At 35.2% G+C, this 23,708-nt stretch overlaps 1 protein-coding gene across 2 annotated transcripts in view; it reads left to right on the top strand.

Annotated features, from left to right (window-relative positions):
- LIN28B (lin-28 homolog B) overlaps positions 1-23,708 on the top strand; it is a 111,703-nt gene that overhangs the window by 50,539 nt on the left and 37,456 nt on the right. For both annotated transcript variants that reach the window (XM_045844179.1, XM_045844180.1), the window contains one exon: positions 17,943-18,127. In XM_045844179.1, the coding sequence (XP_045700135.1) occupies positions 17,943-18,127 (185 nt within the window). The remainder of the gene's footprint in view (positions 1-17,942; positions 18,128-23,708) is intronic.

Raw genomic sequence — 23,708 nt, forward strand, 5'->3', positions numbered from 1 at the left:
TGTTATCCACAACTCACTTCTAGATTTCCATTTTGGTACAACTCGGGACAGCCTAGGTTATGTTTTGCTAACAAACAACCTCACATTTTCGATGGCTACACAGTGACAGTTCTGTCTCTCTCACACTACATGTACAGTGTGGTCTGCAGTCCAACAGAGGCTCCATCATGAAACATTCTTCCATGGTTGTGGAAAGGAGGATAAGGCAGATTGTGCAGTGGCTCTTAAAGCTTCTATTCCAAAATATCCAAGCCACTTCCACTCATACTTCATTGCCCAAAGCAAATTATGTGGGCATCCCTAATTTAAAAGACAATAGTGAAGCACAACTTGCTATTTTCCCTGAAGAAGAAAGTAACCAGAATATGTGTAATAGCCATAATGGCTACCACAATGGCATTCCACTTTTGCATGTTCTATGATTGCGTTATGCTTTTGCTCTTAATGGATTTTACAACACATGTGTCTTCTAAGAGTGAGATGTCTAAGCTCCCTACCAGCTTCAACTTCTGTTATTATATGATTTGAAAACTGCCACTCACCCTTGACAGCTTGCTCAAAATTTGTGTTCAGTAAATGTAGTGAAAATAAAGATATTATTCCATAAACTGTAGGAGCTATTAATCTCAATAGCAGTTTCTTTATAAAAGAAAAGACACAAATTCAGAAGCTTGAAAGAATTGTAGGACATTTTTGATTCTATGTTGAATTACTGATAATATTTAACAATTGCTCATTCCCTTAAATTATAAATGTCCAATTTTGAGGTCTTAAATGACCAGATTCCTGAGCTGACTTAAATATTCTTTGTTGGTTGGAAATAAACATGTGTATTTTATTTTAGTTTTTACAGTTTTTATTGTTGTTCAAATACCGTTGTCTCCATTTCTTCCCTACTACTCCCCCCCACCCCAGCCATCCCCACCTCCCACCCTCGATCCTACCCCCCTTTGGTTTTGTCTATGTGTCCTTTATAAATGTTCCTGAAAACCCTTCCCCCTTTATCCCCTCCCACTTCCCCTCTGGTTACTGTCAGTTTGTTCTTAATTTCACTGTCTCTGGTTATATTTTATTTGCTTGTTGTTTTGTTGATTAGGTTCCACTTACAGGTGAGATCATATGGTGAAAATAAACATGTATGTTTTAAAATGTCTTTTTAATCATGTTATTCTATACTGTCATTTAAAAAATGTCAATACCTTTGTGTCATATAAAGCTTTATTTCTATTTTATATTAGTTCTAGTTATAAAATTTTCATTCAAAGTTTTATATTCAAACTTTGTTTTAATTTTACCATTGACATCACATAAGCTTAGTAACATTGTAACACTACACTGCTAAATTAGTAAGCATTTCCTCTGCCAATGTGTTTTTCCCTCATATTCAATTTAGTAGGTTATTTTTAATTATATAATTTTGTTTTCCAAACCACTAAATTTTGTCTTGCCATTCACTAAGTTGGGCACTTTACACTAAAAATAAATTAACAGCTTTATTATGATTCCATATTTGAAAATGACACTGTCTCTTGACAGCAACCATATGAACATTTTGCTGAATTTCATTATTTGAAGCTCATATATGTTGGACAATTTTTATTTTTCACAAAGAATACCACAATAATGTCATAATACTTGCTTGCCTTTGAATAATGATTTCATTGAAAGTTTTGGGCACTATTTGCATAGTGGATACAGTGGAAGAATTTGTTATTGTTAGTATAATGTAACTTGTTCTGTCTTCAGGTTAACAACTTGACACATTTTTTTAATGCTTTGCTTTTAATAAAGAAATAGAAAACTTTTTCTAGTTTTTAAAGGTAGTTATTTTCATTTCACACACTCTCAAGTTATTGAAGAAATCTCAAGTTATGATAACAAAGCATGTTATATGTTCATTTGTTAATAAACAATTGCATTATGTGTCTAAGTCTTGCCATTTTTGTGTATATCACGTGCTCTAGTAGCAACTATGCTCTTTTTAAAACGTGTTATTTTTTAGAGAGAGGGGAAGGGAGAGAGAAAGAGAGGGAGAGAAACATCAATGTGAAAGAGAAACTTTGATTGGTTGCCTTTAGTGTGTACCCTACCCCATCCAGGGACTGAACCCGTAACTTACACATGTGCCCTGACTGGGAATCGAACCAGTGACTTTTCGTTTTTCAGGATGACACCCCACCAACTGAGCCACACCGATCAGGGTATAACTGCACTCCTTTGACTTTTTTGTGAGTGGCCATGAACAAGCCAGAAATTTTAATGAAAGCAATACAGAGCTGTATGTAGTATTACAAATCAAAAGCACAAGTTTTAATACATGCACTGAAAGATACTAACTATACAAACTATTGTGAGATCTGCAAACAAAATATGTGCAACCCTAGTGGTACCAAGTAATATGTTAAGGATTCCACTGATGTAAGTTAGAGTGTAATATAACTGCTTTGTGTTACAGATTTTAAGATGTGTTAAAAATATATTTAAAAATAGAAATTCACATCAGTTGTAGATCACTGAAGCATTTCTTTGAACTTCAGAGTTTTAAAAATAGCACAGTTTAAAAATCACTCTTTGAAAGGGCTTCAGATGGGAGTGAGGAGGGAAGGCTGTGGAAATCTGAGGTTTTTTGTTTGTTTGTTGGTATACAGTCAAAAAGATAAGTGTGGAATTTTTGTCATTATTTGTGCAGCTGGAGAAGTTCCTCCTTTTTCCCTTCGCTTTAAAGGGAAAGTGGACACACTTCTCATTGATTCATCTTTCCTATTACCTGCCCCCATCAATGATCATTATAACATGGATGAATATCATAATGTTCTCAAAGCCAAATCAGCTTCACACGTAGGGCAGAAACTGCATTGCAGGAAAGTATCAAGTGTAACTCCTCTTAGAAAATGTGCTGTAAAGGAGAACAGGATCTCTGGATCTCCGTTCTCTTTAGTTTCTTGATCTTTGCTCCCATGAGTTCTCTCAATCATCTTCTTGCTGCCATTCAAATTCAGGTATCAGCCCAGCAGCTGAGAGTGGACAGTCTGAAAAACAATTCTGCAAATTCACTCCAAAGTGCTTATATTCACTTATTCTCTTTCATGCCTGTCAATGTGTATTACTTCTTTTTTAAAATCTGTTTTTCAATTACAGTTGACATACAATATTGACATACAGGTGTACGACAATAGTGATTAGACATTTATATACCTTACAAACTGAATACCTCATCTGACATCATACACTGTTTTTTTAAATTGCCAATTTGTACTACTTAATACCTTTCACCTTTTCACCCATTCTCCCAAACCCTCCCAATCTGGCGACCATCAATTTTTTCTTTATGTCTATGAATTTGTTTCTGTTTTGTTTGTTCTTTTATTTTGTTCTTCACATTCCACATATAAGTGAAATTTTATGGTATTTGTCTTTCTCCTATACACATCACTGCATAATACCCTCTAGGTCCATCCATGTTGTAGCAGATAGCAAGATTTCATTACTTTCTTATGGCTGAGCAATAAATAGCCCATTGTAGTACTTCTTAGTCACACATCTCTGTCTCTCCCCCTCCTCTCTGTCCCCCATTCACCTTCTCTGGTTTTTTCCATTATACAGGAAACATGTGATGTCAGATTGTAAGTCACTAGAATATGATTTTCTAAACTTCACTGCTAATGTCCAGTATAGTGCCATGTACACACTGGTCTTACTAAAATTTTATAAATATAATAATAATTTTAATACCAAATTACTTCTTTTTTAAAATTTAAATTTAAACATACCAGGATATATCTCGCCTAGAAAATATCTCCATGTCAAAGATATATTTTCCAATATTTTAAAATGAAAAATTTAAAATAAAGAATTTGAATTTTAGCAATAAACACCATTATACCCAACATCTAAATTATAGAATTAATGTTTCCCTATGCATGTTTTCTCAGATAACTCTACATCTGTTACCCCTCTGTGGACCCATTAATCTATCTTTTTGATGTATTTCAGAAGTTGTAGACATCAATAGTCTCCCCTAAATCTTTCAGTGTGAATATCAGTAACTTGAGTTTAGTAACTTTTTTAAGTAAAATCGATACAATGAAATGCACAAATTGTTAAAAGTGTGCATTCAAGAACTTTGACAAATGTCTGCACTTTTGAACCTGAACTCCTCTCACAACATAGAACATTATCACCACTTCAGAAAGATCCCTCATGTCCCTCATCCGTCAGTCCACACAGGCACTCACCCATAGGCAACAACTATTCTAGTTTTTTCCTGTCCTAGATTAGTTTTGTCTGATCTAAAAATTCAAGTAAATGGAATCACACAGCATGTGCTCAATTTTGTATAAAGCAACCTCCACATTAATACCGTTGGGTCTCTCGCTCAGCTTGCTGCGTGTCTTGTGAGTGAGGCTCTGATCTCCTCTGTTCCACACTGTTTTGGAACATTGTTTTTCCTTTCAGAGTAAAAGGCCAGCATGCCTACTCTTACTTATCTGTCTTACCTGTTTGTTTTCAAAACCATGTCTTTTGATATGAAGATGTTAATTTTGATGAAATTTGATTATGTTACTGCTTCTTGTGTCCTCAGAAATCTTTGCCTCTCCTCAAGTCTCAAAGCTATTTTTCTATATTTTCCACTAAAAGCTTTATATTTTTCATATTTTGACTAGATCTGTGATCCATGTCAAATTAATTTCTGTTCTTGAGATGGAGTAGGGATTGAAGTTCGTTTTTGAATAAAGATTTCAAATAATTTTAGTACCATTTTATTGAAAAGACATTTTTTCTTTCATTGGCTTGCTTTGGCACCTTTGCCAGAGGTCAGATGACTACATAAGCATTAGTTGACTTCTGGTCTCTATTCTGTTACTTTGATGTATTCATTGATTCATTCACCAGAACTTTTCTTGCTTACAATAGCTGTATACTAAATTTTGTAGTGAGATAGTGTAAGTCCTAGAGCTTAGTTCTTTCTTTATAGTATTGTTTTGTATACTACAGATAGTTTTAATTTCTATGTAAATTCTAGAATCAACTTCTCATTTTGTACAAAAACTTGATGGAATTACTGTTGGAATTTTGTTGAATTTATAAACCAAACTGGGGAGAATTTATACCTTAATATTATACCAACCAATTCATGAACATGGTATATTACCCTATGTATTTAATCTTTAAATTCCTCTCAATGATGTTTTGTAGTTTTCACTGTAGAGCTCTTTTATTTAATAACTTCTCATGTAAGTGGTGTTTTTAAATTTTTACATGAAACTGAATTCACTTACAGTTCTCATGGTTGTATTTAAGTTTCTTTAAGGTATTCTATCTACACAACTATTCATGTTATCTATAAATAGAGACAGGTTTACTTCTTTTTCAATATTTCTGATTCTCAGCACCCTGTCCTCCTCTTTTGCTGTGGCTAGGATCTTTAGCACATTGTTGAATAGGGATGATGAGACTGAGCATTTGTGCCTTATTTCCAACATGAGGAATGTTCAGTATTTAATCAAGTTTGATTTAGCTTTAGGTTTTTCACATATGACATTTAGTGGACTGAGAGTATTTACTTCTATTCCTAGTTGGCTGAAAGTTTTAGTTGAATTTTACTTCATTTTATTTTCAGTTATTTTATGTCTCATGCCATTTCAGTCTTATTTTTCAAGGGATTGTCTGTTTCTTCTAAGTTATTAGGGGTTTTTTTTCAATCTTTTATTCATAATCCTTTATTATCCTTTTAATATCTGTAGGGTTGTAGTAATAGGCCCTATTTGATTTCTGATTTTGATAACTTGTGGTTTTTTAAAAAAATTTTAATTGTTATTCTATTACAGTTGTCCCAATTTTTCCACCTTTGCCCTCCTCCACCTATCCCACCTCCCTCCTCACCCCCCCCACTTGTGTTTTTTTTCTTTTGTTTGACTACCTAGGAGTTCATCAATTTTGTTGAAAGCACTGACTTTCTACTTTCTTAGTTTTCTCTCCCTCTCTCCCTCTCTCCCTCTCTCTCTCTCTCTCTCTCTCTCTCTCTCTCTTATTCGTTGATTTATGCTCTTATTCTTTTCTTCCATTCACTATCTTCAGGTTTGTTTTGCTTTTCTTTTTTCTCTAGCTTCATATGGTATTGATACATGACCTCTGTTTTTCTTAATATAACTATTTAAACATGCACATTTTCCTTTATGGATGGTTTTAGCTACATATAACAAATTTTGATATGCTCTATTTTTCATCATTAATAAAAAAATTTTTTTAAAAATTCCCTGTGATTTCTTCTTTGTCAGGTTAATCAAAGTACATTTTTAAATTATAAATATTTGTAATAATTTACCTATTTATCTTCTTGGTATTAGTTTCTATTTTAATTCTGTTTTGATAAGAGACCATATTTTGTCAAATCTTCTGAAATGTATTGAGACTTTCTTTTTTTTTCTTTTTTCTTTTTTAAATATATTTTATTGATGATACTATTACAGTTGTCCCATTTTCCCCCCTTCACTCCCCTCCACCCTGTACACCCTCTCCCACCCATATCCCCCCTTTAGTCATGTCTATGTGTCATAATTATAAGTTCTTTAGCTTCTACATTTCTCATACTATTCTTACCCCCCCGTCTATTTTCTACCTACAATCTACACTACTTATTCTCTGTACCTTTTCTCCCTCTCTCCTCCTCCCACTCCCCTGTTGCTAACCCTCCATGTGATCTCCATTTCTGTGGTTCTGTTCCTGTTCTAGTTGTTTGCTTAGTTTCTTTTGGTTTTGCTTTAGGTGTGGTTGGTTAATAATTGTGAGTTTGCTGTCCTTTTACTATAGATGTTTTTTTCTTTATCTTCTTTTTCTTAGATAAGTCCCTTTAACATTTCATAAAATAAGGGCTTGGTGATGATGAACTCCTTTAACTTGACCTTATCTGAGAAGCACTTTATCTGCCCTTCCATTCTAAATGAAAGCTTTGCTGGAGAGAGTAATCTGGGATGCAGGTCCTCGCCTTTCATGACTTGGAATACTTCTTTCCAGCCCCTTCTTGCCTGCAAGGTCTCTTTTGAGAAATCAGCTGACAGTCTGATGGGAACTCCTTTGTAGGTTACTGTCCCCTTATCTCTTGCTGCTTCTAGGATTCTCTCCTTCATTTTTACTTTGGCTAATGTAATTATGATGTGCCTTGGTGTGTTTCTTCTTGGGTACAACTTCTTTGGGACTCTCTGAGCTTCCTGGATTTCCTGGAAGTCTATTTCCCTTTGCCAGATTGGGGAAGTTCTCCTTTATTATTTGTTCAAATATGTTTTCAATCTGTTGCTTTACTTCTTCCCCTTCTGGTACCCCTATAATTTGGATGTTGGAACGTTTAAAGATGTCCTGGAGGTTCCTAAGCTTCTTCTAATTTTTTGAATTCTTATTTCTCCATTCTTTTCTGTTTGGTTGTTTCTTTCTTCCTTCTGGTCCACTCTATTGTTTTGAGTCCCAGTTTCCTTCTCATCACTGTTGGTTCCCTGTGCATTTTCCTTCATTTCTTTTGTGGTAACCTGCATTTTTTTCATCTAATTTGCGACCAAAATCAACCAATTCTGTGGGCTTCCTGATCACCAGTGTTTTGAACTGTGCATCTGATAGGTTAGCTATCTCTTGGTCGCTCAAAGGATGAGTTCTGGGGCACTGATTTGTTCTTCTATTTGAGCCATCTCTCTCTCTCTCTCCATTTTTGTTTTTTTTTTTTTTGGTCTGGTTGCTTGTATTACAGTGAGGGGCGGAGCCTTAGGTGTTCACCAGGGCTGGGCACCCCAGTTGCTAGATTGTGATGTATGTGAGGGCGGGGTCGGGAGGGAACAATGGCGGTAGCTCCTTACTTGTGGGACCTCAGTCCCTTCCCTGGGATCCTGGGTTGTGGGCTCTGCCCTGCTCCACAATCGCCACCTCACTGGGTCTTCCAGCTGCCGCTTGCGTACTCAGGGTCCACCTGCTGCGATCTTGTGTGCCCCAGATGTCTTACGCATTCCCGGTTGCCTTATGTGCCCAATTCCCCGTTTTCCACACTGTGACCCGTGCCCAGCTGCTCGTCTCTGCCCCTCCTACCGGTCTGGAGGAACGGGTCTACTTCAACTTCTTGGCTGTCCGACTTCCATTCAGACAAATTTTCTGTCAGTTCTGGGTGTTATTCTGCCTCTAAATTGTTGTTGTTCCCATCTTGGTTGTGCATGGAGGTATGGTGCGTCCACCTATGCCTCCATCTTGGCCGGAAGTCCGAGACTTTCTTTTATAGCCCATCTTACAGTTTATTTTGGTGAATAAACCATGTAGAATTGCAAGGAGTTATATTTTACGGTTGCTGGGCATTTAATATATATGTCAATTAAAGCAGAGTGATTGATAGAATTTTTAAAGATCTTATGTCCTATGTGATTTTTTTCTAGTGTTATCAACTGATGAGGGTGGTATATAAAAAAATCTTCCCAACTATTTCAACTGCGATCAGGATTTATTAACTTTTTTTCATATATTATTCTGTCAGTTGTTGACTTGGGCATCTCGAAGCTATGTTACTAGGCACATACACATTCATCAATCTTGTGTCTTAATGAGGTTTTTTATTTTACTGTGAAATGCCCTTCTTTATTTCTAATAATACTTTGTTTTGAAGTCTGCTTTTACTGAATCTTGTCAATATAACTGTAGCCTTTTTCTTGCTTATGTTAATGGTAAACCATCTTATTTTCAATTTCCATCTTTATAGTTAAAAGAGCTCTCTTATAAATACCACATGGTCAGATCTTGCATTTTATTTGTAATGTTAAGTTTACGCTTAATGTATTTATTTATATAGTTTGATTTACCACTTTGTTATTTTTTGTCTATGCCATTGGGTTCTTTTATAGTTCCTCTTTTCTTCCATTTTTGCCTTCTATGTTAATATATTTTTGAAATTCCATTTTAATTCATCCACTGGGTTTTAATTTGAAAAAATTTTTTGTTTGCCATACCCAAGGTTATTTAGATTTTTTAAAATGTTATCTCTAGGAGTTTTACAGTTTTGCATTGTAAAATTAGGCCTGTGATTCATTCTGAGATAATTTTTGTAAAAGGTGGAAGGACGGTGGCTATGTTTGGCCTCATTGAAATGTTGTTACAGCACCATTGAGATGTTGAGGTATATTTTATAAGTAAGGTCTACTTTAAATATCTTTCAATTTGATGAAACATGAATATCTAAAAAGCTTTGATTTGACAGGGATTTAGTTTTTTAAATTTTAGCCATTATCTATTAAGTGTTTTTTATTTTCATAAAGAAGCAATAAAATAAGATGTCCTACCATAAAAGGATTGATTTCCTAAAGGTCAATATATCAGCTAAAAATTTTTACAGAAAAAAAATTTTAAAAGTTAAGGGATAAAAGATGAACATGAATTGAGTCAGAAGGTCTACTGGAGGCCTGTAGTTTGAAAATTGTAAAGCTTAAAATTGTGATTAGTTGTGGAGGGAAAATTGATATATCCTGGAGAACATTACACTTGGCATCATGGTGTACAAAGGCTTTTGGTGAGAAAGATCTGCTTTGAGTCCTGGCTCTGCTATTCATCAGGTATGACCTTGGGTCTCTGCATGTTCTTGTCTAACAGAAAGCAACAAGTACTGTTTTCCTTGATCTCCACCACCCTGATTCTCCCCCTCTGCCTCAAAATGATATTGAGCACCCTTGTTTCAAAGATGAATTTAGGCATGGGGATATATATATATAAAATTAAGATATTTTCTTTTCAGAAAGTTTGTAGCCTTATAGGAAATACACATGTTATACTACAGTATAAGTGTTATAATAGTCTTGCTTGCCATGTATAATGGAACTCTGGAAAAGGAGTACCTTTATTTGCTCTAGAATGTCATGAAAGGCTTTAAAGATGAGATCATGTTTAAACTGAAACTCAGTAATGGCAGACAAGGGTAGAGATAAGTGTAGTGAAAGCAGTCAGCATGGTGCCTGCTGATAAATAGGTTCCTGATACCTGCTTGTTTTCTCCTACTGGTCCCACACTTATGTCAACAGGGAGAGGAGCAGACTGGATACTTATAAAAAATAATATTAACTATTTACTGACTTGCTATTCAGTGTGCTATACACTGTTCTTGGCATTTTACATCAGTTATTTGGAATCTAACAGCTACTATACTTTAATATTTTTTTAATTCCTAGAAGATTATTGGCAGTTGATAGATAAGGGTTAAAGGTTTTTCTTAACATGTCTATAGCCATTCAGTTTGAGGTTTTAAGTAGCAGGATCAGGATTCAAACACAGGATTCCAATTCAGCTCTAAATTTTGTGTGCTTTCCATTATGCCTTTTAAAATGCCATTCTAGTACTTTTGCCCATTTTAGTGTGTTCTTCCCACATTTGAAGTACAGGACAGATGGAGGGACTTACTTAAAGGGTTTCTTCAATTTCAAGGAAAATATTTCAGGATAGGTAAAAAAAGTCTCATTGTTTTTGACCCTATTCATATGGAATTTAATGATTTGACTGGGGTTAAACTGGATTTTAGCTATTTTAGTAAAACTTCCTAAACATTGACTTCTACAATGACAGCACATTTTTTTAGCTTCTGTTTTCTTAAAGGATTTGAGTTAAGAACTAAAATGTTGCTTTTCTTCAGTGAATTGGGAAATATTAAAAATATGTAAAAGGAAATCCCCTTACACTTTAGCATTGACAAAAAAAAAGCAGTGCTACTCATTTATTTCCATCTAGGTCCACATAGGGTTAGGGTTAGGGTCAGAATTTTTTTAAAAATCTTATAACAAGGACAAAGTTCTGAGTTATATAACAAAAAGAGAGTGACTTATTCAACAGTGAGCAGTTTTCCATTAATTGTACAGACAAGGCTAGATCCCAGATCTCCTGAGTCTGGTCATAGTTCTACTGTGTGTGTGCCTCAGGCTTAATGATCCCTTGAGTATGTTGGTGTGTAGGTCAAAAGCATATAGTCCTGTCCTGACTGGTGTGGCTCAGTTGGTTGAGTGTCATCCCACAAAGCGAAAGGTCACCAGTTCGATTCTTGGTCAGGTCACACGCCTGGGTTGTGGGTTTGTTCCCCGGCCGGTCAGGTTGCAACTGATCCTTGTTCCTGTCCCTCTCTTTCTCCCTTCCTTCCCCCCTCTCTCTCTAAAATTAAATAAATAAAATCTTTTTTAAAAAAGCATATATTCCTTAAGAGTGTTAACCATTACTCATGCATATTATGTGATATCTCTACCACTGCATATTGTGTAATAATTAACTCCCCTTCATTAATTGTAAATTTGTCACTGATACCTTAGAAAAAATTAGTCTTTGCCTCATAAAAACATTAAAAAGAAATGAAATATATTTGAATTTTCATTAAGTTTTTTCAGCTTCTCAGCCTATTAAAATTATCTGTTATTGCAGAAATATGTGTTTTTCTAACATGTCACCCAGCTTTCTTGGACTGAAATTCTAATGTAATTTACTTTTTAATTATATTTTCAGTATACTTCCTAGTAATGGAGAGAAACACTTAAATTTATCGTTGTTACAATGAGAGAAAGTCAACTATCAGGATACTAGTTAACTTGTTCAAGAAATGGTGGTAAAAAAAAAAAAAGGCCAAATTTTGAGTTTTAGAGTTGTCTTCCCACTGACTGTGTTAAGTGATCCTTCTGTGCCGAAGCTGTTGAAGTAGTCTTACAAAGATGTTTGTGTTACTTTGACACACCTATTCGTTTTAACAATAAACTGTTACATGGGGTGTTAGGGCATTGGTGACACAGGTTGTGGAAGAATTCACAAAGGGAAGAAAATGCAAACAGCAAAGTTTTATTTTATGTTCCCAAGAGGGAAAAGGACTGGGTGGGGAGATATGCACCAGCCCTGAGGGGCTTTGAGCTTTTGTGAGGTGGCTAGGGTGGTTGTAGAGCAGGATGTTTCAGTGGGTCTTGTACAGGCTGCAGCTTGTCTCGATGTTATCTTTGGGTGCAGGGTCCTGTTGCTGTGGTCTGGTCTGTCCTCTTTCATAAGTCACTGTGCTCTGGTATGTCCTGTTTCATAAGTAGGTTCCTGTAGCCTCTGAGCCTTCAGGGCGCTTCCAGTAATTCTTCAGTCCTGAGGATAAAGGCTCATAAAACAATTAGGGTCAGTCATGCTTTATTGGGTTTGGCTAGCTCTGGCAAAGAGAGCCTGAAAAGAGGACTTTTGTCCTATTAAGGGGCAAGTAATTTACAGCAAGTGATATGTATGACTCCTAAAGTGTTTTGCAAAACCAATTCCTCCTCTCGTTTTTTTTAGTGTAGTTTTAACAATCTTGCTAAGACTATGACAGCACCCTGTAACAAGTATGCCCACATACATTCCTTTCCACACAGACACACATTATTGCCAAAGAAACTATATTTTTAAAATACAGATTTGATCTTGCTACTTCTAAAAGTGTCACAGGTGGGTGCAGGTAACCAGGTTCTTAGTGATCTCAGACAAAGAATTGAACTGAACACAAAGCGAGTTAATAGCAGAAAGAGAGAGCAGATTTATTAAGCAATAGTACACTCCACAGAACATGGGAGTGGGCCATATCCGAGCAGAGATTGACCCTCAGTGGCCGGAGGGATTCTGTTCTATAGGATGGATATTTCCTGGCTAGTTTTGGTGGGCTTTTATTGTGTGCATGTGCAAGCAGCTATATTACTTTTAAGCTACTGCATATGTAGTCTCCCATGATTTTCCTTCCTTGGCCACCAGGGCAGGGGGGTCCCACAATGCTAATTTATTATAATGCTGTTATAATAAAGCAGGGGTCATATAGCATCTGCGCAGGTGCAGTCATGATTCATTGTGATTCAGCGCTTTTCCAGAAGTGGAACAAGCACTCTTAGAACAGGGTCTCTGTCCTGTATCAATGTCCTTGGTCATAGTCCTGAGGCACCTCAGGAGTTTCCTCCTTCTTGAGGAACGGGTCTTAGAGCACAGTTTCTGTTTTGTACTAATGTCTTTTGTCTTAGCCCTGGGATGACTCTGGAGTTTACTCCCTTGTCACTGTCTCCTGCCTCAACAGCAAAAACAGTATCATTAGGTCTTCATTTTAGACAGAATGAAACTATGATGTCAGTCAACTTTATTTTAGACAGAATAAAATTAAGATGCCAATCAACAATTTCCATCATCTGGCTCTAACTTATATTTTCCAGCCTCATTTTTGGTTACCCCTTCACAGTAATACACTTAACTAAACTACTTGCTATCCCCAAACATCCTGCTGCACAAGCATATAGTTAAACCATTAGCTCAGTATGTATTACTACTTTCAGTCTCCATTAGTCTTGTCCTGCCTTCATGCACGCAAAACTACACCTCACGTGTGAAAGCCTCCATACTGCCTTCTGCCCAGGCTAGGCCTCTCCTTGGTGTTCCCTTTAGCTCTGGGAAATTTTCTTACAGTACTCATTTAATAATTTTTCTTCATGTTCTTTTCTGTATTCTCTCTTCCAGGAATGCTAGTTAAAGTTGGATATTTATTCTTTTGTACTCATCCTCTACTTACTATCTTTTCTGTCTTATCTAACATATATTACTTTGGTTGGGGTGGAGGATCTGTTTATCTATGTTCTGAGAGATTTTCTAACCTTTTACTTCTAACCCACTTAATTTTAACAATCATTTTTAACTTTCTAAGAGTGATTTTTAAAGATTCTTTGGTTGTTTTTGTCCTTGTTTTTATTGATGTCATATTGTCTCAACTATCTCTGAAGATAGTATTTGGATGGTATGCAAAATTTTTGTTCCCGCATTTATCTTGGCTTTTCTTCATTATGCTGCATATTTTGTGAATCTTAGTTGACCCTTTGGATGTATGAATGAGGGGTAAGAATGAGGGATAGGAATGATTTGAAATTTAATGGGTGGGAGCCAGCTCTTGGGCCAGCAGCCTCCTAATTGTTAGAATGAATAGGGGTTTGTGTGTGGGATCCAGTATTTCACCAGTTGCCCAGTTATCTCCTTCAGTCTCTTAGAGAAGGGCCCCACATTATTTGCCTTAGACTATGAATGGTCTCACCTACAACCTACAGAAAGGTATTGTATATTTTTGAGATTGGAAAGTAACTGGGTAAGATGAACTCAGAGAGAATATGCAGGTGTGGAAGACACTAGAATAGGGAGAAGACTTGAAATGTTAATGAAGAAACTGTCACACTTACCCAAGTAGGAGAAAGTTAGAACTTGAATTAGGGTGTTAATAACCCAATGAAATAGTTGGGGTGGATGAAAGAAATTATGAAGATAATAGAATGTACAAGGTTCAATAGATGGTTTGTATAAAGCTAAGGACTGGAACCATTGTGACCAAAAATGAAGATACATTTAATAAAAATTGTTAAGTCAAGGAGAGAAGTTGATTTTTGTGAAGAAATATAATAAGCCTTAGCCAAGTAGCTCAGTTAGAGCATGGTCCTGACACAGCAAGGTTGCGGGTTAGATCCCCGGCCAAGGCACATACAAGAATCAACCAATGAATGTATAAATAAGTGGAACAACAAATTGATGTTTCTCTCTCTCTTTTCCTTTCTCTGTCTAAAATCCATCAGTAAAAAAAAAAAAATTTAAAGAAATATAGCAAGCTAATTCCTCTCCATCTTTCAACTAATCTTTCCCACCAATGTAGCAGCATTTTTGATATAATAGAATATGCTGTATAAATCATCTTTTTCTTGCAATGCCATTATATATCTTCATTCACAAACCATGCAGCATAATGAATAGCTAGGGATATTATTTTGTGTAATGTATTATACATCTAAATGCCTTATATAGTAATTTGGGGAAGGATGAGTATATGATAGAATTTTAAAAGTGTTCTTTCAGATTATCACAAAGAATATACAGAATTCAGTGGTCCATAGAAATGTAAATGTACATAGTAATGGAAATGTACAGGGTCCGGCAGAAGTAAGGCCTGCTTGAGTGTGGTTGGTAGGTTAATAATATGTGTGTAATAATTTATAGTTTTAATTTGAACATTTCACCTAAAATGTCATATGGTATGCTTGAGTGTGGTATTGTTATGTTATAGGAGGATTACATGCTTATTATTTTGTAATAAGAAAGGTGCATTATTTGTGCTGGACCCTGTACTTTAGATTTGGAAGATCCTATCTAAATTATCAATTATAAGTTTACTTATAAATGATACTTATCAAAAATTGTAATAATGGAAAATGAAATCAAATTAAGTTGGTGATAATGCCTCTGGACACCAGAAATGAGGAGGAAATAAGTAAGTGATGGAGTTTTTACTGCAGAAATGAAACATATGAACATATGATAACTCTAAACTTGTTCCATTCTCTTAATTACAGTAGTTGACCTGTGCTCCACTTCATCTGATTTCCTAATCTGCACTTTCTTGAGTGGGGAGTGAGAGAGGGAATGAAAACAAAGGCACTCCTTACAATTAGTAAGGAGAAAGCTTAGGGGGGAAAATCGAAGATTTGGAAATGTTAAAAAAAGCTTTAAAACAATAATTGTTATTTTAAAGCATGTAGGCAGTTGTGGTTCGTGTTTTCTTCTGATTTCTTCATAGCATCAGACAGCAGAAATGGTACTGCCAGTTGCATACTTCCGCATGAAGGATTTCGCAGTGTCAGATGACCTGCACTAAACAGGTTAAAAACCCTGTTTTCATGTATCATATTACTTTCACAATGAATAGTCTCCTTTTGCATTGAATTTTGAAGTGTTGTTTTTATTTGTTCCAAGTAATTATTTGGTTATATGTAATTATTTAACTGCCTTTTTTTTGAACCATGGACTTGGGAGGGCTAAAGATTTTCTGGTTCAGTATTTCTTTAAATACACCAGTCATCTGTGCTTATAAAGAAAGGACTCTGGCATCAATTATGTTGGGAAATTGCTAGGTTAAACACAGTTAAATAAGATTTTTATTTCAGTGGTGGTAGGGGAGGGTAGGGCATCTCAGAAACTTTAATAAGACAACTAAGAGAAAACAATACATAGTATATAGCATTTCACAAACTTAGAAGGGGGTGACCCCCCCCTCCAAAACAGACTTATCTTCTGGAGGGCAGGCACCTTATGATACAGGCTTCCCCTGCTAGGTGAGTGTTCTAGGAACCCATCTGTATCAGTACACCAACTGGTGTTGTTGTGAGAGGCTGTGTTCAGCTTCAGTGAATTTTTTTTTGAAGACTCTTTCAATGCATTTGCCCATTTCATGATGGGTGATTTACAAACAAACCTGCCCCATACTCCCTATTCACCAGATCTTGCCATGAGTGACTTTTTTTGTGTCTCCCTGGATGAAAAAAGTGCTCAAAGGGAAACTTTTTGCCAACGTGGAAGAGGTGAAACCAAAAATGGTAGAAGCACTGAAAGGCATCAAAATGAACGAGTTCAGAAACTGTTCTGAGTAGTGGAAAAAATTTCTCAATAGGTGTATTGCATCAAATGGAGAGTACTTTGAAGATGACTGAAGTTTAAACACATAAGAATAAATGTACAATTTTTTATAAATAAATCCCAGGTTTATTTGGTCTCCGTTCATGTTTGACTACAAAATGCTTTCTTAATAGAGCCTTTTTTGGAACCACTGTTCCTCAGAACACATGTGGGGAAATTCAAGTCCCTTAAATTGACAGATGAGTAGAAAAGAGATGAAATGACTCATTTAAAGCTGCATACCCATTTACTTAAAGAACTGAACTTGAACCAAGTTTTTCTACCATATTTTATTTTGCTCCCTTTGTCCTCGAATTCAAAAAAGTCTATTAATACTACCTAATGTTCCAAAATAAATCTGTAAAATATATTCAAGGGGCTTGGGGAAATAAACTAATGATTTAAAATTATTTTTAGTATATTTTTAATTGGCACATTTACTTTGACAAAGAGAGTAAGATCCAAAGAGGCAGCTCATATTTGTTACCAAGTTACACTTTGGTAATCAGGAAACTTTTTTGCAAAAATCAACAATCTTTCGTAGAGAGCAGAAGGAAAGCTAGTGGGGGGGGGTTGTTAAGGGGATGGAGGGATCGAACAAAAAGGAAAAAGGACTCATGGACATGGACAACAGTGTGGTGATTGCTGGAGGGAGAAGGGTATAAGGGGACTAAATGGTAATGGAAAAAATACAATAAAGATTAAATTTAAAAAGTAAAAAGAAAATATATGCCTACCCACAAATCAACAATCTTCAAGTTATAAAAATCTATTTCCTTTCAAATTATAAAAAGCTCACACAGTACAATCATGTGTATTGAGTGCAATCATGTGAAAGTGGGAAGGATTCCCACTTTCCCAGAAAATGACTGTTTATGATTTGTTGTCTGTTCTTCCAGACCCCATCTCTACATAACAAACATGTAACTTTTAAAAACTTCTTGACATAAATGACATTATGGTAAATACACTTTTCTTGAACCTTAATTTTTAAAATCAACAATGGTACATGTTTATCTTCCCAGATCTACATGTAGATCTTCTTTTAATACCTTGAAAATGTTATACTCTGTAGCTCGACTATAATTTATTCAGTTTACCAATGATGGACATTAGAATAGTTGCAATTTGTTTTACAAGACAGTGCTGTGGTAAATTTTGATATAGGGTTTTTTTGAACCTCTGTATATATCTGTAAGAGAGTCATTGAAGTGGAATTACTGTGTCAGAGAATATGAACATTGAAATTTTTGTAAGCATTGCCAAATTGTCTTTAAAACATAGTATTAGTTTACAATGACAGCATTGTAACAGGAAACTTTAAAATGGTATAACCTTCTCTGAACTTAAACAAACTAAAAAGGACCTTATACTTAGTAATGGAAAACAAAGAATATATTGTATGTTAATCTTAAAATGATAAGAGTTAATTTATAAAGCATTGATAATCATGATGTCTCTTTCTCTCCCCCTCTCTTCCCTGCTCTTTACAGAGCAAATTATTCATGGAAGGATTTAGAAGCCTAAAAGAAGGAGAACCAGTGGAATTCACATTTAAAAAATCTTCCAAAGGCCTTGAATCAATACGGGTAACAGGACCTGGTGGGACCCCCTGTTTAGGAAGTGAAAGAAGACCCAAAGGGAAGACACTACAAAAAAGAAAACCAAAGGGAGATAGGTAGGTAATCATTTAAATTTTTTAGTTTATGAGTTTATTGTATTTGGGAAAGACTTTTGAAAATGTATATTATTATGTTATCAGACCTTATATATAGTCTAGCAAAATTAAAATGCTACCACTCTGTAGCTGAATGGAATTTATCAGCAATATAGGCTACCTGGCAATTTGAACTGTCTGCGAAAACACTGAACTGAGGACTCAGTATTGAGCACTGAATAGGAATTGTCCTATTAGCATTTTCATGAGACTATTGTGAGACCACAAATAAGGTTGGAGTTTTCAACGGACAGCAATGCCTTTCTGTACATCCCCACGCATCACCTGATTTTTCAACTGAAAATGCACTTTTTAATAGATAACTCATATAGAAAATTCAAGTAATATAAATAAACTAAAGAAATATAAACAAACTAAAGAAGTTAGGAGAAAACCCACTTGAAATCCTAACTAGAGGTGGCAATCAAATTTTTATGCAATTTTTTCAAACTTGTGTTTCTTTTTTACTTAACAGTGTATCAAGGAACATTTCATGTCAATTATTAGCACCTGCCCAGATTCCCACCGTGGGAATGCTCTTAATTTAAGCATGGTTATGTTTATGGATAATTAGGTTATTTCTGGTCTTTTGAATTTATCAATGATACCGGAGTGAATCTTTATACGTACATTTTTGGAAAATGGGTCATTTGGAGTCTGGTTTATTTTTTGTTATTGGTTCGTATAATTCCCTTATATACAGGATCTGGCAGAAGTAATACCTACTTGAGTGTGGTTGGTAGGGTAGTGATATGGGTATAGTAATTTATTGTTTTAATTTGAATATTTCACCTAAAATGTCAGGTGGTGTGCTTAAGTGTGATATTGTTATGTTACAGAACTATATGCTTGTGATATTGTTATAAAAGAGTTTGTAATTAAAAAAGAGGCGTTGTTTGTGCCAGGCCCTGTATATGTTTAGTACTAACCCCTTATCAGATATATGATTTCAAATCAATTTGTTAATGGTTTACTTTGCTGTGCCAGAAGCTTTTCAGTTTGATATATTTCACTTAGTGGTTTTTTTTTCCTTTGGTGTGTTTGCTTCTGTGGTCAAATAAAAAAAAAAAAATCAATGCCAAAGCTGTGTCAAGGAGTTTACCTCTTATGTTTTCTTCTTGAAGTTTTATGGTTTTGGGTCTTACATTTAAGTCACTTATACATTCTGAGTTGGTATTTGTATATAGTGTAAGATAGTGGTTCAATTTCATTCTTTTGCTTGTGGCAGTCTAGTTTTCCAGCAAATTTATTGAAGAGACCAACCTTTCTCTATTATATATTTTTTGCTCCTTTGTTGTAAGTTAATTGACCATATGTGTGTGTGTTTATTTTTGATCTCTCTACTGTTCCACTGATCTGTGTATCTGTTTTATGCCAATACCATACTGTTTTAATTACTGTACTTCTGTAATACAGTTTGAAATCAGGAAGCATGATGCCTCCAGCTTTGTTTTCATCAAATTGCTTTGGATACCTGAAGTCTTTTGTGGTTCCATAAAAAATTTAGGATACTATTTTTGTGGAAAATGCCATTGGAATTTTGATAGTAATTGCATTGAATCCGTAGATCACTTTTGTGGTATGGACATTTTAACAATATTAATTCATCTAATCTATGAGCATGAAATATCTTTCCATTTATTTGTTTTTTCTTCAACTTTGTTCATCAGTGTCTCGGTATATACATTTTTTGCCTTTTTTTAAACAGTTGCTTTTGCAGTTTCACCTTTTTTAAAAAAATAGATTTTATTTATTTATTTTTAGAGAGGGGAGGGAGAAAGAGAGGGAAACATCAGTGTGAGGTTGCCTCTCAAGCGCCCCCTACTGGGAACCTGGCCAGCAACCCAGGTATGTGCCCTAGACTGGGAATGGAACCCTCAATCCTTTGGTTCCCAGGCGGGCACTCAGTCCACTGATCCACACCAGCCAGGGCTCAGTTTTTCACCCTTTTTTGTTAAATTTATTCCTAGGTATTATATTGTTTTTGATACATTTGTAAATGGGATTTTCTTAATTTCTCTCTCTGTTAGTTTGTGTTCGTGTATAGAAACCAACTGATTTTTAAGTATTAATTTTTGTATCCTCCAAATTTACTGAATTCATTTATTAGTTCTAACAGTTTTTATTGAGTCTTTGGAGGTTTCTGTATATAATATCATGTCATCTGCAAATAGAGACAATTTTACTTCTTCCTTTCCAGTTTAGATATCTTTTTTTTCTTTTTCCTATATAACTGGCCTAGCTAGGACTTCTAGTACAATGTTGAATAAAAGTGGTGAGAGTAGGCTTCTTTGTTTTGTTTCTGATCTCAGAGGAACAGCTAAAATCTCTTGTGTGAAGTGAGCTGTGGGCTTGTCATATATGATTCTCAGGTTGAGGCACATTCCCTCTGTACCCACTTTATTGAGAATTCTTATCATAAATTGATGTTGTCACAAGTATTTTTTGTATCTGTTGAGATGATTATATGGTTTTATCCTTCATTTTGTTAATGTGGTATATATCACATTAATTGATTTGCAGATGTTGAACCATCCTTGTATCTCTGGAATAAATCCCACTTGATCATGGTGTATGATGATCCTTTTATTGTATTGTTGAATTTAGTTTGCTAATATTTTGTTGAGGATTTTGCATTCCAGTTTGTCAGGGATATTGACCTTTAATTTTTTTCTTGTTATGTCCTTGCTGGTTTTGCTGTCAGGGTAACAAAACATTGGCTTCGTAAAGTGAATTTGGAAATGTTGCCTTGTCTTGTATTTTTTGGAAGACTTTGAGAGGATTGGTATTAATTCTTCACAGTTTTGGTAGAACTCACCAATGAAACCATGTGGTGCTGGACTTTGTTGAGACATTTTTGACTACTGATTCAATCTTATTAGTAATTGGTGATTTTCTATTCATGATAGGTTGATAAGTTGTATGTTTTTAGGAACTTGTCCATTTATTTTAGGTTGTCCGATTTGTTGGTATATAATTCTTCATAGTAGTTGTTACAATTCTTTGTATTTCTGTTGTGCCAGCTTCCTTGCTGTGTAATTTCCTTATTGTGTAATGTTTCCTTTAATTTCTAATTTTATTTATTCAGTTCCTTTCTTTTTCTTAGTAAGTCTAGTTAAAAGTTTGTCTATTTTGTATATCTTTTTACAGTACTAGTTTTTAGTTTCTTTGGTCTTGTCTATTGTCTTTTTAGTCAATTTCACTTCTTTCACCCTGATCTTTGTTATTTCCTTCCTTCTAGTAACTTTGGGCTTAGTATGTAGCCTTTTGAAAATGACTTTCTTCACTCAGCATAATGGCTTTGAAATTCATCAAAGCTGTTCAGTATATTAGTAGTTTATTCCTTTTTAATTGCTTAGTAGTATTCCATTATTTGGATATAAATGGATAATTTATCTGTTGAAGGGCAGGCATTTGGGCATTTGCAGTTAGGTGATTATAAATAGAGCTACCACAAACATTTGGGTACCACTTTTCATGCAACATAAGTCTTTATTCATCTCAGAGTAGGATTGATGGATAATATGGTCATAGGTATATATTTCACTTTATGAGAAGCTGCCAGCATTTTTTCCAGAGTGATTATACTGTTTTGAAGTCCCACCAACAATATATGAGATTTCTAACCTGCTATACATCATTGACAGCATTTGGTATTGACAGTATTTTTTTATTTTAACTATTCTAATAGGTAGATATCTTATCATGGCTTTAATTTTTATTTCCCTAATAGCTATCAATCTGAGCTTCTTTTTATGTTTTTGTGTCATCTTATTACTTCGATGAAGTGTCTGTTCATGCCTTTTGCCCATTACTGGATTATTTGGTTTCTTATTGTTGCATTTTGAGAGTTCTGTATATAATTATAGGTAGAAGTCCTATGTCAAATATATGATTTACAAGTTTTTTTAAAATTTGTGGCTTGTCTTTGCAATATCTGAAGCATCTCTCACAGGAGAGAAGTTTTAAATTTTGATAAAGACATTTATGAATTTTTTTTTAAGAGAGGGAGAGAAACATCAATGTATGGTTGCTTCTCATACACCCCATACTGGGAACCTGGCCTGTAACCCAGGCATGTGCTCTGACTGGGAACCGAACCAGTGACCCTTTGGTTCACAGGCTGGTGCTCAATCCACAGAGCCATACCAGCTGGAGCTATCAACATTTTATATATATATGTTGCTTTTTTAAAGAAATCTTTGCTTAACCCTAGATCACTGAAATTTTTCTCCCCATGTTTTCTTCTTGTAGTTTTATAGTTTTACATTTTACCTTTATATCTACAATCTAGTTAGAGTTTGCTTTTGTATATAAGGCATAAAGTTTTAGGTTGAAGTTCATTTTACTTTTGTCTGTGAATAGTGTGAATTGTTCAAATGCTATCTGTTGGAAAGAGTATCTTTTCTCTTGAAATACTTTTAAATGAGAAAGTCTAATCTGATTTCTGGTATTTTAAGTTCAGAAATTAAATACTTAAGTTTTTATTATATGCAACTAAAACATTTTACAAATTCAAAATTTGGTTCCATTGCTCAAGAGAACTTAGTTTTTCAATTCTACTATACATGCAATTCTTTTTTTTTTTAGTCTTTTTTTTAAGATTTTATCTATTTATTTTTAGAGAGGGAAGGGAAGGAGAAAGAGAGAGAGAGAAACATCAATGTGCGGTTGGTGGGGGCCATGGCCTGCAACCCAGGCATGTGCCCTGACTGGGAATCGAACCTGCAATGCTTTGGTTTGCAGCCCTCTCTGAATCCACTGAGCTACGCCAGCCAGGGCTACTATACATGCAACTCTAATACTTACATAATAGAACACATTTTGTGAAGATTTATGTCTTTGTGGCAAGAAATATAAAATAATTTTAAAGACTTTACCTTAATTTTGTGTAAACTGTTTACAAAAGTAAGTGGGATTATTTTTAACTCTGACTCAAAATGGTACTGAATTTAGTGTTCAGTTACCAGTGTCCAGTTACTCAATAGCAAGTGTCATCTTGTTTTATTTTAAATCTTCAGCATTTAGTCCTGACCAGTGTGGTTCAGTTGGTTGGGCATCATCCCACAGAGTGGCAGGTTGCCAGTTGGATTCCTAGTTAGGGCACATGCCTAGGTTACCTTTTAGGTTGGGTGTGCAGGAGAGACGATTGATTGGCAACCCGATCAATGTTTCTCTCTCACATTGATGTTTTTCTCCCTTTCTTTCTCTCTCTTCCCCTCTCTCTAAAAAAACACAAATATTTAAAAAATTAAATTCTCCACATTTAAAATATTTTCTTAAAATTTCAGAGGAGCCCTGACTGGTATGGCTCAGTGGTGGGCATCAAACCACAAACCAAAAGCTCGCCAGTTGGATTCCTGGTCTGGGCACATGCCTGGGTTATGTGCCAGGTCCCTAGTTGGGGGCAAGCAAGAGGCAACCGATTGATGTTTCTAACGCTCATTGATGTCTCTCTTTTTCCCTCCCTTCCCCTCTCTGTAAAAATAAATAAAATCTTTAAAAAAATTTTTTAAATGAGCCTGGCCTGTGTGGCTCAGTG

Source organism: Phyllostomus hastatus, unplaced genomic scaffold, assembly GCF_019186645.2.
Source record: "Phyllostomus hastatus isolate PE091 unplaced genomic scaffold, TTU_PhHast_1.1 phas_contig_40, whole genome shotgun sequence".
Lineage (NCBI taxonomy): Eukaryota > Metazoa > Chordata > Mammalia > Chiroptera > Phyllostomidae > Phyllostomus > Phyllostomus hastatus.